The following is a 13,927-nucleotide window of genomic DNA, read 5'->3' as shown; positions in this document are numbered from 1 at the left end:
TTGGGGATACTCAATAAACAAATACTTGATGGACTCCGTCTCCTTTTGTTCATTTCTTTTAATACCTCTCCATCAATCCTCAAGCTTCATTTTCCTACTAATTTGGCTATTAGCACCTCCTCACTTGTCTCCTATATCTATTATTCGTTGAATACCTGACAGGGAGTCTAGCCATGTAGGGGGAAAGGATGGTGGTTTACTACAGCATCTGTGGAGCCTGCTTTCAAGGCTCATTGCTATCTACAGAGGTAGTATGAATGCATTGGACACTTGAAATTGTTCAGTCCAACAGATGTGGATTTTGACATTTAGTGTTTGTGTCAAATCAACCCAGTCAACATGTAGATTGATTCAACATATCGTTAATTCATGTACATTTTCTTGCATCTTAGGTTCCAGAAACTTTGGGGGTTTTATAAGACCAGAGAAATATCTAAGTTACAGAAGATTTTAAAAATCTGATACACATTGCTGCATGCATGAAAATTTTGGCCCATTTAAAATAAAGGCCCCCACCTGACATTCTCTTTTTTCCCCAGGGCATAGAACTTTGTATGTTGGGGTCCGGATGCCTTTGGGACGGCAGAGCCATCGACATCATAGAACTCATGGCCAGAAGCACCGGAGACGAGGCCGGGGGAAGGTTGTCAGTCAGGGAGAAGAAGGGCAAGGGTCTCTTGCCCACGGTAAATATATTCAAGGTGGAATCAGTAGATGGTATCCCTACAAGTTTAAGTAGAAAAGATGAAACCTTATAGGTAATATCAAAATAATGAATATTTGATTTCTCTCACTACTTTGGCCAGGTAGGCTGAATTTTGTAATCCATTTGTGGGTAGTTTTTCAGAGCTTACTTCTAAGAATGAGGCATGTTACTAAAAAACAACCCCCCCCCCCCCAGATGTTCTACTCCTAAAAATTTGATAATTCAGGTTCAAAAACCATACCATAGTAGGTAGTAATTGATTTTGGCAGGGGTAGAGGATAAAGATATTGAATTAAATTGACCATCTATATTGATCCCAATCAGTCTGAGGTAGTTGTCAAGTTTTTATTTCCTTTCTGCTGTCTAGACTTGGCAAATGAAATTTCATATTCATGAACCTGTCCCAGTACATTTTTTTCTGACAAAAAAGCAACCTCTTTGATCTCTGTACTCAGTATTGCCTTTGATATATCTCTAAAAGTCCGGATATCGTTGGGATGTGCTGAGGAAAGTAGATGCTGTTTTCATTCTGCGTGGACCAGATGTTCCTTCTTTGCTGATTTCTTAGACACACCCTCCCAGCGTGTTCAATTCATTCTTGGCACTGAGGAGGATGAAGAGCATGTGCCTCATGAGCTGTTCACAGAACTGGATGAGATCTGTTTGAAGGAAGGAGAGGATGCTGAGTGGAAGGAAACAGCCAGGTAAAGACCTTAAAATAACCAGGATGAAGATGGGGATATATAAGTTCTCTTCAGCCTGTCTTCTTATGTTTTTTTGTAAGAGCAAATATAACTGATGCAATTTCCTGATGTTTCAGAGGCCATTCCTCACTCTACCCTTGCTCCCCCAACCAGGGATACATCAGATGACCCAGTGTACTTAGTAGTAAGTAAGGTAGATGCTGAGACTTTGAGCTCCTCTGAACATCTGATCTGGAACCTGATGATCACGGTGTCTAGAGCTGGCCTGAAGGGCTTTTGTTCTCAGTCTGGGAGCCCAACAGACCCAGTTAAGTCCCAGACAAGTCCTGTTTCTTTAGAGATCATTTTGGATTTCTGTTCAGTAGAATCTTGGAAGTCCCAGGCCAAACCTGAATTCCTGGGTTGTTCAGTTGTTTCATTTGTGCCCAACTCTTCATGACCCTATTTGGGTCATGGCAAAGGCACGAGAGTGATTTGTCATTTCCTTTCCCAGCTCATTTTACAGACAAGGAAATTGAGGTAAATAGGGTTAAGTGACTTGCCCAGGGCTGCATGGCTAGTAAGTGTCTGGAGGCTAGATTTGAACTCATGAAGATGAGCCTGGCAGTTTATCCACAGCACCATCTAGCTGCCGAATTCCTAGGAGAGCACAGAAAACTTAATCCCAGCCCAGGACTAGACTTCCTCGGACAACTACATGCCCCTATGAGATGTTCTTCTTCCTTTGCCCTATCCCTCCTAACCCTCCAAGTCGCCTCAAATTAGCCAGGACACTGGGCAATGTGGGGAATCCACAATACTCGCTCTTAAGTGATAAATGTCAGAAAACAGCATGACCCAGCTTTTGTGAGCTTCAGAGGAGCTGTACTGAGAGCAATTCAGCTGTGGCTGTGCTTGGTACATTTCTCCTGCGCTACTTCCTATGTCTTTTCACTCCAAGATGCCTTTTTCCATTGGAAGAATCGGACAAGGCCAGTAGTCTTAAAGTCAAGGGGAAACACAATGGCTTTCATTCTTCAGACTATTTTCATGCACCTTTTAAAGTCACATGTTAACACTTTGAGTTAAAAACAGCACCATGGATTTATGGAGCTTCTAAAAGTGCTCAAAAGATGTGAATTAGAACTCAGTGTGCTCAGCGTGATCATCCAGATCCTTTCTGTATTTTTTACAAATTGTTTGTACAACTTCCCCTTGAAACTTACTCTCCTATTTTTGATGTTTATAAAATAATACTTTTAGGTGGTTGAAGTTTGAGGAAGATGTAGAAGATGGGGGAGAACGCTGGAGCAAGCCTTACGTGGCCACTCTTTCATTACATAGCCTGTTTGAGCTGAGGAGCTGTCTCATTAATGGAACAGTCCTCCTGGACATGAGAGCAAACAGCATTGAAGAAATTTCAGGTAGGGGTATTCTAGAGCAAACCAGGACTAGAACCCAGTCTTGGCCTCCTATCTATTGACTTTCTATTGGCCTGTATGACTGCCTTGCATTTTTTGAATAAACTTACCTGTTCACTGCTTCTGGCACTTGCCCAGCCATGGGTGTGGAATTTGGGAATGGGTAGAAAGTGTTTGAGTGGTAGAGGAAACAGCTAGGGAGGGCTGGAGCCATGTTGCCACCTCAGACACATTCAGTGATGAAAACACCTGATACCTGGTAGTAATTGGCTAAGGTGAGTGTGCAAAATATGCATGGTTAAATAAAATTATGATATTAGCTATGTCCAGTGGACCTTAGGGTCCATCAGTTCTCTATAAGGAAGTGGGTAGCATGCTTCATCATGGTTCCTCTGGGATCATGATAGCTTCTTTTTCTGTGGTCTTCTTAAGTATAGGAAATTCTTCAGGTTTTTGACAGCAAATTGGCCATTTATTATATGTTAAGAATTAACACTTTATAAGGTAGGCTATTTATTTCCATAAAGGAATTTACCAACCAAAGTATCGGGATCAGTCACTGTACACCTAGAGTACATTGTACTTTCCTTATCAGTGTCCTTATACGTCCATTATCAATAGGGAATAAAAAATGCTTAAGGAATTTCAATCTACAAAGAATTCCCAAATCTCTCTTTTCACTAACTCAGTATAAGTCAGCAGCATGATGTAGCAATCATAAAAGCTAATGGGATCTTGGGCCGAATATGAGAGGCACAGCTTCCTGGAATAGATAGATAATCGTCCCACTATATTCTGCCCTGATCAGAACTCTTCTAGAATCTTGTGGTCAGTTCTAGCACCATGGTTTATGAAGGACATCAATAAGCTGGAAAGAATCTGGAGGAGGGAAACCTGGAATATGAAGGGCCTTGAATCTATAGACCAGGGGGTGGGGAACCTTTGGCCTTCAGGCCACATGTGACCTTCTGGGTCCCCAAGTGTGGCCTTATGACTGAATCCAGAATCCTAAGGATTTGTTCTGTAAAATTTGGATTCAAAAGGCCTAGGACCTAGAAGGCCACATGTGGTCTGAAGGCTGCAGGTTCTCCACCCTTGGCATCAAGTCTATAGAATGTGGGGACCGATTGAAGGAACTGGGGCCATTTAGCTTGAAGAGAAGACTCAGGGGAAGCATGAGCCATGTTCAAGTATTTGAAGGGCTATTGTACGGAGGAAGGATTCGACTTGTTTTGTTTGGACCCAAAGAGCAGAACCAGGAGCAGTAGAGCTAGGTTATCAAGAAGCCAGCTTAGGCTGGAATGTCACGAAAGCTCCTTAGTGAGTAGAGCTTTCCAAAAGTGAAACTGGGCTGCCTTGACCTACTTGCAGGTTTTCAGGCAGAGGCTGGATGACCGCTTGTTTGTTATGTTCTAAAGGGGATTTCATTTTGGCTGTGAGTTGGCCTAGATGGCTGCTGAGATCTTTTCTAACTCTCAAATTCTGTGTTTCAGTGACTGAGAGTCTGCGAGTCTTGCAAAGTTAGAGCCGAGAGGAATCTTCTCCAGCTTGCTCATTTTATAGTTAAGGAAGCTGAGCCCCCAAGATGTGAGGTGCTCTTGTTAGTGGCAGAGCCGGGCGCTAGAACCAGTCTCACAGATTGCAGTCTGGGTTTCGTGTTACGTTGTCATACCAAGCTACATTAACTCATTTTATCAGAGCTGTTAATAATTTTTTTGTGTTTTCCCTCCTCAGCCTACATCTCTTCACCCCTTGATAGAAATAAATGATCCGTTAGCTATTCGACCCATTTTGCTGGATTCCATACTCTTTTCTAGCTAATCTCACCCTTTCTTAAAACCTCCCTCCCTCTTCTGCCAAAATAGAATCCCGGGTTCATCAGGGGCCACCACCATTAGAGATTGGTTTGGAATTTGATGGTATTTTTTCCTCATTGCTGTCTATCCCAACAATATGAAAAGCTTGTGCAGGAGAAGGAGGCTGGTTCCCCCTAGTCATATAACTCACCAATAGCTGCTCTTAGAACTTAATGGCTTGATACCGTAGCTCCATTTCCAGTAACCACCCTTGGAACGCCCTCTCGTCTCCTTTGGAGGGGCTGGTTGTTTGTGTGAGCTCTGTCGAACAAGTGGATATTGCCTTTCAGACCTGATCTTAGACCAGCAGGAACTGTCCAGTGACCTGAACGAGACCATGAGAGTTAAAGTGCGGGAAGCTCTTCTGAAGAAGCACCATCATCAGAATGAGAAGAAGAGAAATAATCTTATTCCCATCGTGCGCTCCTTTGCTGAGGCTGGCAAAAAGCAATCGGACCCAAATTCTCTGGACAAAAATGGTAAGATCTGGGGATTGAACCCATCTTTCCTACAGTCATATCAATGCGACATCAGGGAATTTATTATTAGATGGCAAACTCCTAGGAGTCAGGACCCATATATCTCTCAGAATGTGGATTGTTATGCACAGTAGAATGATTAATAAGTACTTCTCAGTGATTGATAAATGAATGACTAGAAACTACTCTTCCCAAAGATTGTTTTGGGTCTAGCCTTAGACCTCTGAGTTTGGTTGGGTTGCTGTATGTACCCTGGGGCATTCAGATAAGAGTATATTCACAACCGACCTTGCCTGCTAAGGTTAGCTTCCAAATTAGAGATGACTTTGGGTTAGGGTTAGGGTTGGATCAATTAGGACTACATTTTCCTTTGTATTGGATAGGCCTTCTGGGGCTGGCAAGGATAAATTGGCCTAGGACAATTCCTGGCACATAGTAGGTACTTATAATACATACCGATTGATTGGCTCCCTGCAATTTGGGTGCAGGGATGAAAATCTGTTTTCATTCTTGATTTCTCCATATCAGATTCCCTTCCTCTTCTCCCACCCTACTCCCTAAATCATGAAGCAGTTGGGTAATTCCCTTCCCTCCTCCCTGCTATTTATTAATAGTGCTTTTAGGGTTTCAGAATGCTTTACCTAAGTTAGCTCATTCAATCCTCATAACAACTCTGTGAGGCAGGCACTGTGCTAAGTGAAAGGGATACCCCAAAAAAGGCAAAAAAGAGGTAGGTGCCGTTATAATACCCATTTTACAGATAAAAACTTTGATGCTAAGAGAGGTTAAATAACTTGCCTATGTTCACACAGCCAATAATACCTGAGGCAGGATTTGTAGTTATAGCCTGTGTCCAGATGCTGTTTTGGACCCGTTGGTGTGACGAGTTATGGAAAGCCTCTATTTTACATGAAGGCAAAAGAAGGGGCTAAGGGTATATCTGCCTGGGTGAGAGGCAAATGATGGAGAGCCCTGATTAGCCAGAAACTGGGAGGGGGACGAAAAGCCAGGTTTTGGGGTGTCCAGACAGCACAGACCCTATGAACCCTTTGCTAGTGCAATCTTGGCAGGAAATCAGCATATTCTCCTGATGGGGGTTGGGTGGGCAAAGATGGTAAAAAGAAGAGTCAGAGTTCTTTTTTTCCTCCATAGGTCAAACAGTGTCTCCTCAGTCTGTTCCTACTACGAGTCTTGAAGTAAAAAATGGAGTAAATTGTGAACATAGTCCTGTTGATTTAAGTAAGGTGAGTGGGAAGAAAACACCATGAAATTAGAATCATATTAGTCTATTAGTTCAAGAGGCATTATCTCTAGGGGGAAAGGGGCTTCTATTTTTCTGGAATTGAGAAATATTTTAACAGTGTGGGGGATGTCTCTATAAAACTTGCTCTCTTTTTTTAGAAAAGGAGGCTCATGTTTCTCCCCATAACTCTGAGTTGTAGTCGGACTGCCAGCTTATTGTTCTAACTGTACAACTTGGTACAGTGCACAGGTGTATAAAGAATTAGTCTGAGCTTTAAATACACTATTTGTGATTGGGAAGCATTCTGATTTAGTTCAGGCCTTGTTGCTTGTATTTCATCAGTGCATGCCCGGCAAACGTGGGCAAAGGAAAAAGAAAATCGGGCAGGCTGGTAAAAATGTGAGAGGCTGGAGTGATAACAATTTACGTGTAGTACTTCAAAAGGTTTACCAAGTACTTGCCCCACTTTCCTTGATTATGCACAAGAGCAATGAATGTAAACAGTGTAAGGACTGTTACCCTATAGGACCTGTCATGGCATAGTGGACAGATGGCCTGGGTTCAAATCTTGCCTCAGCCACTTGTTAGCTATGGAGTGATGGTCAAGTCACTTAAATTCTCTGTGCCTCAGTTTCCTTATCTGCAAAATTAGAGGAGTGGACTAGATGATCTTCTAATTCTAAATCTGTGAGTTATGATCCTCTTTTACAGATGAGGAAACTGAGGCTCAGGAAGTTCATCGCTTGCCCTCGGAGTGCCTCAGGGTCTCTTGACTCGCGGCCTCATTCTCTTTCTGCTACAACCTGCTGAATCTCTGGTAGATTTTTAAAAAATATATCCATGAGGTTAAGCTAATTACTTGGAATTATAGACTTACAAATTGCTGCATTCACTTTTAGACCTTATTAAGAAGTGGATTTCTGACCTTGACATTTGACCCCCGGATTTGTGCAGGACCCCTGAGAGCCTTCCTCCCACTGAGCGCTCTGACAGAACCTTCACTTTGCCACTTCCTGGAACCTGCTTCATCTGGAGGGTCTTTAGAGCTGGGCTGTGTTCTGGACACCAGAACCATGTTGTCATAGGCATAAAATAAAATATCTAGGATTGCAAAGAGAAACAATTATTTTGAAATAGAGAACCTCAGGTCCAAGAGCCTGCCTTTTTTTTTCAAACCTCTGTTTACAAAGCTAGCCCTTCAGAACCTCTGATGGAGACAGCCCAGGACCCTGAGCCCCAAAGCCTCTAAACCACCAGTCACCACAGTCAAAACTGAGGGGAGTAATTGTTATGGAGAAGGGGCCCACCTGCTTCTCCTCTCTCCCCTTTCCCCCAGGCAGAGGCGCAGGAGCCCTGGGAGTAGCAGCAAACCCCACTCCCACCCTCTACACTACTGATTGGGCTTCTACCCCAGTCCTCAATGGCCACCATCCAGGGAAGCAACTTCTGTGGAGAAGGGGCAAGCCTTCCCCACCAATGTCAACCGACTGCTGTACTCGGGGCAGGCAAGCCAGCCTAGCTGAAGTAGCGGGGAACGTAGAGCTTGTGCCAGGCAAGTCAAACCACCACCACCTTGGCCACCATCTCCCTTCAAACCCCGATGGAGACAGTCCAGGACTCTGAACCCAAGAGCCTTGGAAACAGCAATACTTCCAGCCTGGTGCCCATAGCCATCATCCTGGGGGAAGCAACTCCCCCCTGTGGAGAAGCTCCTGTGGGTGCCACAGTCTCATCTACTGAAGACCCAGGAAGGAGAGTTCTTGCCACCAGAACTTTTTGCAGAACTTCTGAGTGGGGCCAGTCTGAAGCCTGCAACCTTTTATTGCTTAGATTCCCAAGAAGAGTTTTGTCCCACTCGTTGGGATGCTGACTCAGGGCATCTCCAGAGCCTAATTGGTCAGTGGTTCCGGCCTCCCACCAGATGCTCACAACTGCCGTAGCTGCCTCAGGGCGCTCAGAGTCCTCACTGTGCACCACTGTGGCTGGCATTTCCTTACCTGAAGTTATGGTCAAACATCTCCCCCCAACATGGATGATGGATCTGACTTTGATGGGGTTATTTTTGGTATTGTCAGACTTTCCATAGTATCCTGAAAAAAAGATAAGGCATGTGATAGAATTTTACTTTTCCTTAAAGCAACACATCAACTATACCTAACTCCTTATCAAAATTTTAAAAATATAAAATTAAAACATCATTATGAAAATGGCCAGTTATGACCGTTAGCAAACAGTTTCCAAGGAGTCTCCAAGGAGATCATCAAGATTAGAGTAAAAAAAAAAACTACATAATAGCTTCCTCATTTAACTTCCATGGTTATTAAATACTATTTAATCTGACTCTGATATTCTGCAGCCTAGAACCATATGTAAAGACCAGAAATTTTGGGGCCTTGTGTTCATCTTTAGCTCCGTTAGCCAATGGAGACTTGAGGGTTTACAGCAACTGTGGTAATTAAAAAAAAACAACCACTAGCCTTTGCAGGGAGTTAAATCATAGAATCTTGGAGTGGGAAGGGACCTGAGATGTCACCTAGTCCAACCTTCTTCCTGGGTGCAGAATTTTTTTTCTGTTGCAATCACTGACATTCTCCTTCCCTCTTTAATCTGGTATTTATTTAGGCTAAGGAGCTCTGAAGAATTTTCCCCTTTCTTGCTTCCCATTTCAGCAGTACATAATGGATTATATACAAATTCATCCTGGGACATTTCCACTGACAAGAAGCTTTGTGAGGACAGCTGTAATTGTTTTTCTCTCAGCCCTAAATCTGCTTCTCGGTCACCTCTACCCCTTGCTTCTCATTCTGCCCTCTAGAGCTACATGGAATAATCCATCTACTCTCGCTCCCACTTGGTCAGCCTCCAGAATTGGGAAGAGAGATACCGTGTGGCTTTTAAGTGTTCTCCAAGCTGACTCTCTCCACACTCCCTCACATTTTCCTCATATACCATGATTTCTAGTCCTCTCTCCATTGTAGTAGCTCTCCTCTGGATCTTCCTTATTCTGTCAGTCTCTTTGAAAGTGTGTTGTCTGGAATTGTACTCAAACTCCAGGTTTCTCCCATGCAGAATACAGTAAGGTGATTACCTCCCTGAAACTGTTGTGTGGATGTAGTGCAAGAATCTTTGTGAAGCACTTAGCACAGTACCTGGCACATAGTAGGTACTTAATAAATACTTATTCTTGGACTTTATACACCTATTAATGCCGATCATTTTAGCTTTTTAACCTTTTTATTTTTTAGCAGCTGGCTCATTTTGAGCTTGCAGTTAACTAAAACTTTTAGGCTTCCCCTATGAAATGCTATTAAGTCAAATCTCCTATACATATATAATTGATTTTTTGAACTAAAATGCATGTTTGTGGTATGTTGGAAAGAACCCTGCCCTGACAGTCAGGACACATAGCTGGCTTCTTGATGACACGCTTGGTTGGCCTCCACTGGTGCCTTCTTGCAGCCAGACATTTTTAACAGATACAATTTAGGATGCCTTTAAGGGTATGGTTCAAAGTTGAGAGGGATGTGAGCTAAATGATTTACTTTTAAGATGTTTCTATACCATCTTCTTGAAATTATGTCAAAGTAACTTTTAATGTTTTCTTTATAGACACACTACCATTTTTTAAAAAAAAGTGCCCTGTGTATCTCCTTATTGGGGTTATTTATGTCGTTTAAGGAACGCTTAGAAATTTTCTTTTTCTTGTCTGCTCTGTCATCAATAAAAATAATCATAGCTTGCATTTAGGTATTGTCTGGGGTATGTGTTGGAACCAACTCCGAATGGCTTGGGAGAGCTGATTGTTAAAGTTTCATGGTGAGCATTTACACTATGGAAATCAGCTAATTCTCCAAATCAGGGCTTGATTGATGGCTTTGTTGATTGTCTGGACCTCAGAAAATGATGCAGAAAATGTTAGTAATGCTAACTAAACTTAAAAGTATGCCATGGATACATTTTTTTTAAAAAGAGAACCAGTTATTAAAAATGTACCAGCACAACCCTGTGTAACAGCACTTTAAGGTTTGCGAAGTATTTTACAAATATTATTTTATTTTGTCCTCACAATAACCCTGGTAGGTAGGTGCTATTATTATCCTTATTTTACAGTTGAGGAGACTAAGGCAGAGAGAGGTTAAATAATTTGCCCAGGCTCACAGCTAGTAAGGGTCCAAGGCTGAATTTGAACCCAGGTCTAGGCCCAATGTACTACACATAAGTGTACTGTTTACCCCTCAACATGTCCTTCCTCGCTATTCCCAGCTCGATAATTTCCTGATAAGAATGGTTTGAAGGGTGTACTTCAGGAGAGTCTAACAGCTTCAAGCTTCACATTTAGCCCTAGGGTAAAAATCCACTGTCAGAACTGGGAGCCTTGTCCTGCCCAGAAGTGAGAAGAGGACTTACCAGGCTCTTCTCAAGTCAGGCTTTAGTGAACTGTGTCTCAATCAGTGGTCTGCCAAATTCCAGTTTTTTAAAATAGTATTATATTTTTTCCAATTATATGTAAAGATAGTTTTAACATTCACTTTTATAAGATTCTGTGTTCCAAACTTTTTTCTCCCTTCCTCTCTCCCTTCTCCCTCCCCAAGAAGGCAGGCAATCTGATATAGGTTATGCATGTACAATCATATTAAACATATTTCCACATTAGTCATGTTGTAAAGGAAGAATCAGAACAAAAGGAGAAAACCATGAGAAAGAAAAACTGATGACAACAAAAAAGGTGAAAATAGTCTGCTTCAATCAGCATTCAGACTCCACAGTTCTTTCTCTGGATGTGGATAGCATTTTCCATCATGAGTCTTTTAGAATTGTCTTGCTGAGAAGAGCTAAGTCTGTCAAAGTTGGTCATCCCACAGTGTCGCTGTTACTTTGTACAGTGTTCTCCTGGTTCTGCTCACTTCACTCAGTATAAGTTCATATAAATCTTTCCAGGTTTTTCTGAAATCTGCCTGCTCATCATTTCTTATAGCACAGTAGTATTCCATTACACTCACATACCACAACCTGTTCAGCCATTCCTCAATTGATGGGCATCCCCTCAATTTCCAATTCTTGGCCAAAAAGAGCTGCTATAAATATTTTTGTACATGTGGGTCCTTTTCCCTTTTTATGATCTCTTTGGGATACAGACCTAGGAGTGCTATTGCTGGATAAAAGGGTTTGCACAATTTTATAGCTATTTTGGGCACCATTTCAAATTGCTTTCCAGAATTGTTGGATCAGTTCACAATGCCACCAACAATGCATTAGTGTTCCAATTTTCCCACATCTTCTCCAACGTTTATTATTTTCCTATTTTATCATGTTAGCCAATCTGAAAGTGTGATGTGGTACCTCAGAGTTGTTTTGATTGGCATTTCTCTAATCAATAGTGAATTAGAGCATGTTTTCATATGACTGTAGATAGTTTTAATTTCTTCCTCTGAAAACTGCCTATTCATATCCTTTGACCATTTATCAATTGGGGAATGACTTATATTCTTATAAATTTGACTCAATTCTCTCTATATTTTAGAAATGAGGCCTTTATCAGAGACACTGGCTATAAAAATTGTTTCCCAGCTTTCTGCTTCCTTTCTAATCTTGGTTGCATTGGCTTTGTTTGTGCAAACCCTTTATTCATTTATTTATTTATTTTTTTTACAAATTCCAGGTTTGTTTGTTTTTTTACTTGAATTACCATTTAGGTGCCTGTACTTTTGAAGTTCTAATCTCTAAATTATTTTTTAAAAATTAATTATAAACCTTTCCTGATCTCTCTGATCAAATTTGGTCTCTCCCTTCTTTGAATCCCTATCACACTAGCTGTGTGATTCTGAGTAAGTTAGTCAAACTCTCTGAGCCTTAGACTCCTCGTCTATAAAACGGTAGTAATAACAGCATCTCCAGCACCTCTCGTTCTGGGAATCTAATGAGACGATGCGTGTGAAGGGCTGTCCAGTTCAGTTGTGCTCCGCGCTCTGTGACCTCAGTATTTTCTTGGTAAAGATGCTGCCGTGGTCTGCCATGTCCTTCTCCAGCTCATTTTACAGATGAGGAAACTGAGGCAAACAGGGTGAAGTGACTTGCCCAGGGTCACACAGCCAGATCTGAACTTGGGAAGATGAGTCTTCCTGACTCCAAGCCCAGCACTCTGTGCACCGCACCACCTCGCTGCCCTGCTTTACAAACCTCAAATATAAATGAGAGCCACTATTGCTTTTATTATTGTTTTAGTGGTGCAGTGGGGATTTGATGGTTGATGGAATTGCTCCAGGCAGGTAACAGAGGTGGGAAGGTATTGGTGCTAATGAAGTGCAAAGATTTGTCTAAACCCATCGTCCTCTTTACTAAGCATGAGGGTGTCCTCTGATTGACTTGGAAGAACAGCTGACCATTGGTTGGAAGTTGGCCGTGCCTTGGAGGCCTTTTAAAAAGCCAAGGATGCCAAGCCATGGAGAGATGAATGGTTACAGAGTTCCAGTCATTTGCTTCAGGGCACAGCTTTGTGAACTTTGCCTCCCCCCTCCATTGGCCATAGCTTCTTGCAGTTGAGCTCCTCACCCAGTAGGAAATAGCATGTTCAGTGGGAAAAGTTCAGAGTGTCAAAGAGAAGGAACAGAGATGCACACACTTCAAAGAGAAACAGACACAGACCAGACACTGAGGCAGCTTGGAGGGCAGTAAGCAATTTCATGGAGGGTGACCCGGGACGGCTGACAAGAAAGACGACTACAGATTCGCTCGATGGAACCAGATGCCCCCTCCAGGTTAAGCTTATCACTCCTACTCTCTTCACCAAACCTCAGCCGGCACCACGATGGAGGCTGGAGAGTGGTGTTTCGAACTCCTCCCAATGCTTTCCTTGATAGAGGGCAAAACTGGACTTGCCTCAGCCCACTCCACTTTGTATCTGTTGCTCTTCCTCATTTCAACACCACAAAACAAGAGAACCCTATCCCACTTTCCTGACTCTTCATGTGTATTGTCTCCCCTCTCCCCATTAGTAAGCTCCTTGAAGGCAGAGATTGTCTTTTTTTTATTAACTGTATTCCACAACTTAGCACCGTGCCTGGCACATAGTAGGCACTTAATAAATGTTTATTGGGTTGGAATTACTGGATTTGAAAAAGAGCTGATCTTGGCAGTTGAGGGTCAAGCTGGAAAGAGGGGCAGACCCAGGGAGCCCAGGTGAATGACTTACCTAGCACAGATACTTTGCCCATTGGGGAGCAGCATCATAGGAAGAGCTAAGACACTGAAGTCTTACAGGACTGGAGGTGTGAACTGCTTTGGTCACATATGTGCCTCACAAGTCTGTGCCCACTCCTCCCTGTGATGGATGGTGAAGTATGTCCTAGGTTTATGGGGAAAATATTGTATGGCTGCTCTTTTTACTGATATCTTAGTGAATGCTTTGAGTTAATTGTGTCTTCTGGCTGACTAAGCACACCTTTGGGGGCCTGTGAATTTTTGAGTTCAGACCTGCCAGGTACTTTGGCACCTAAGGGAACAGTCACTCCCTATGTATCCCCCACCCCAAATCTGTAAACC

The 13,927-nt window shown here is 42.6% G+C and overlaps 1 protein-coding gene across 1 annotated transcript in view; it reads left to right on the top strand.

The window, feature by feature from the left end:
• The window catches only part of SLC4A8 (solute carrier family 4 member 8), a 70,576-nt gene that overhangs the window by 12,311 nt on the left and 44,338 nt on the right, over positions 1 to 13,927 (top strand). Inside the window, exons 2-6 of the mRNA XM_036759718.1 lie at positions 540 to 686; positions 1,275 to 1,410; positions 2,653 to 2,813; positions 4,957 to 5,145; positions 6,298 to 6,389. Coding sequence (XP_036615613.1) covers positions 569 to 686; positions 1,275 to 1,410; positions 2,653 to 2,813; positions 4,957 to 5,145; positions 6,298 to 6,389 — 696 coding nt within the window. The 5' untranslated portion in view covers positions 540 to 568. The remainder of the gene's footprint in view (positions 1 to 539; positions 687 to 1,274; positions 1,411 to 2,652; positions 2,814 to 4,956; positions 5,146 to 6,297; positions 6,390 to 13,927) is intronic.

The sequence above is a fragment of the Trichosurus vulpecula genome, chromosome 5, assembly GCF_011100635.1.
Source record: "Trichosurus vulpecula isolate mTriVul1 chromosome 5, mTriVul1.pri, whole genome shotgun sequence".
NCBI classification, from domain to species: Eukaryota; Metazoa; Chordata; class Mammalia; order Diprotodontia; family Phalangeridae; genus Trichosurus; species Trichosurus vulpecula.
The sequence above is the reverse complement of the archived record's forward strand: the minus strand, read 5'-3'. Positions and strand labels throughout refer to the sequence as shown.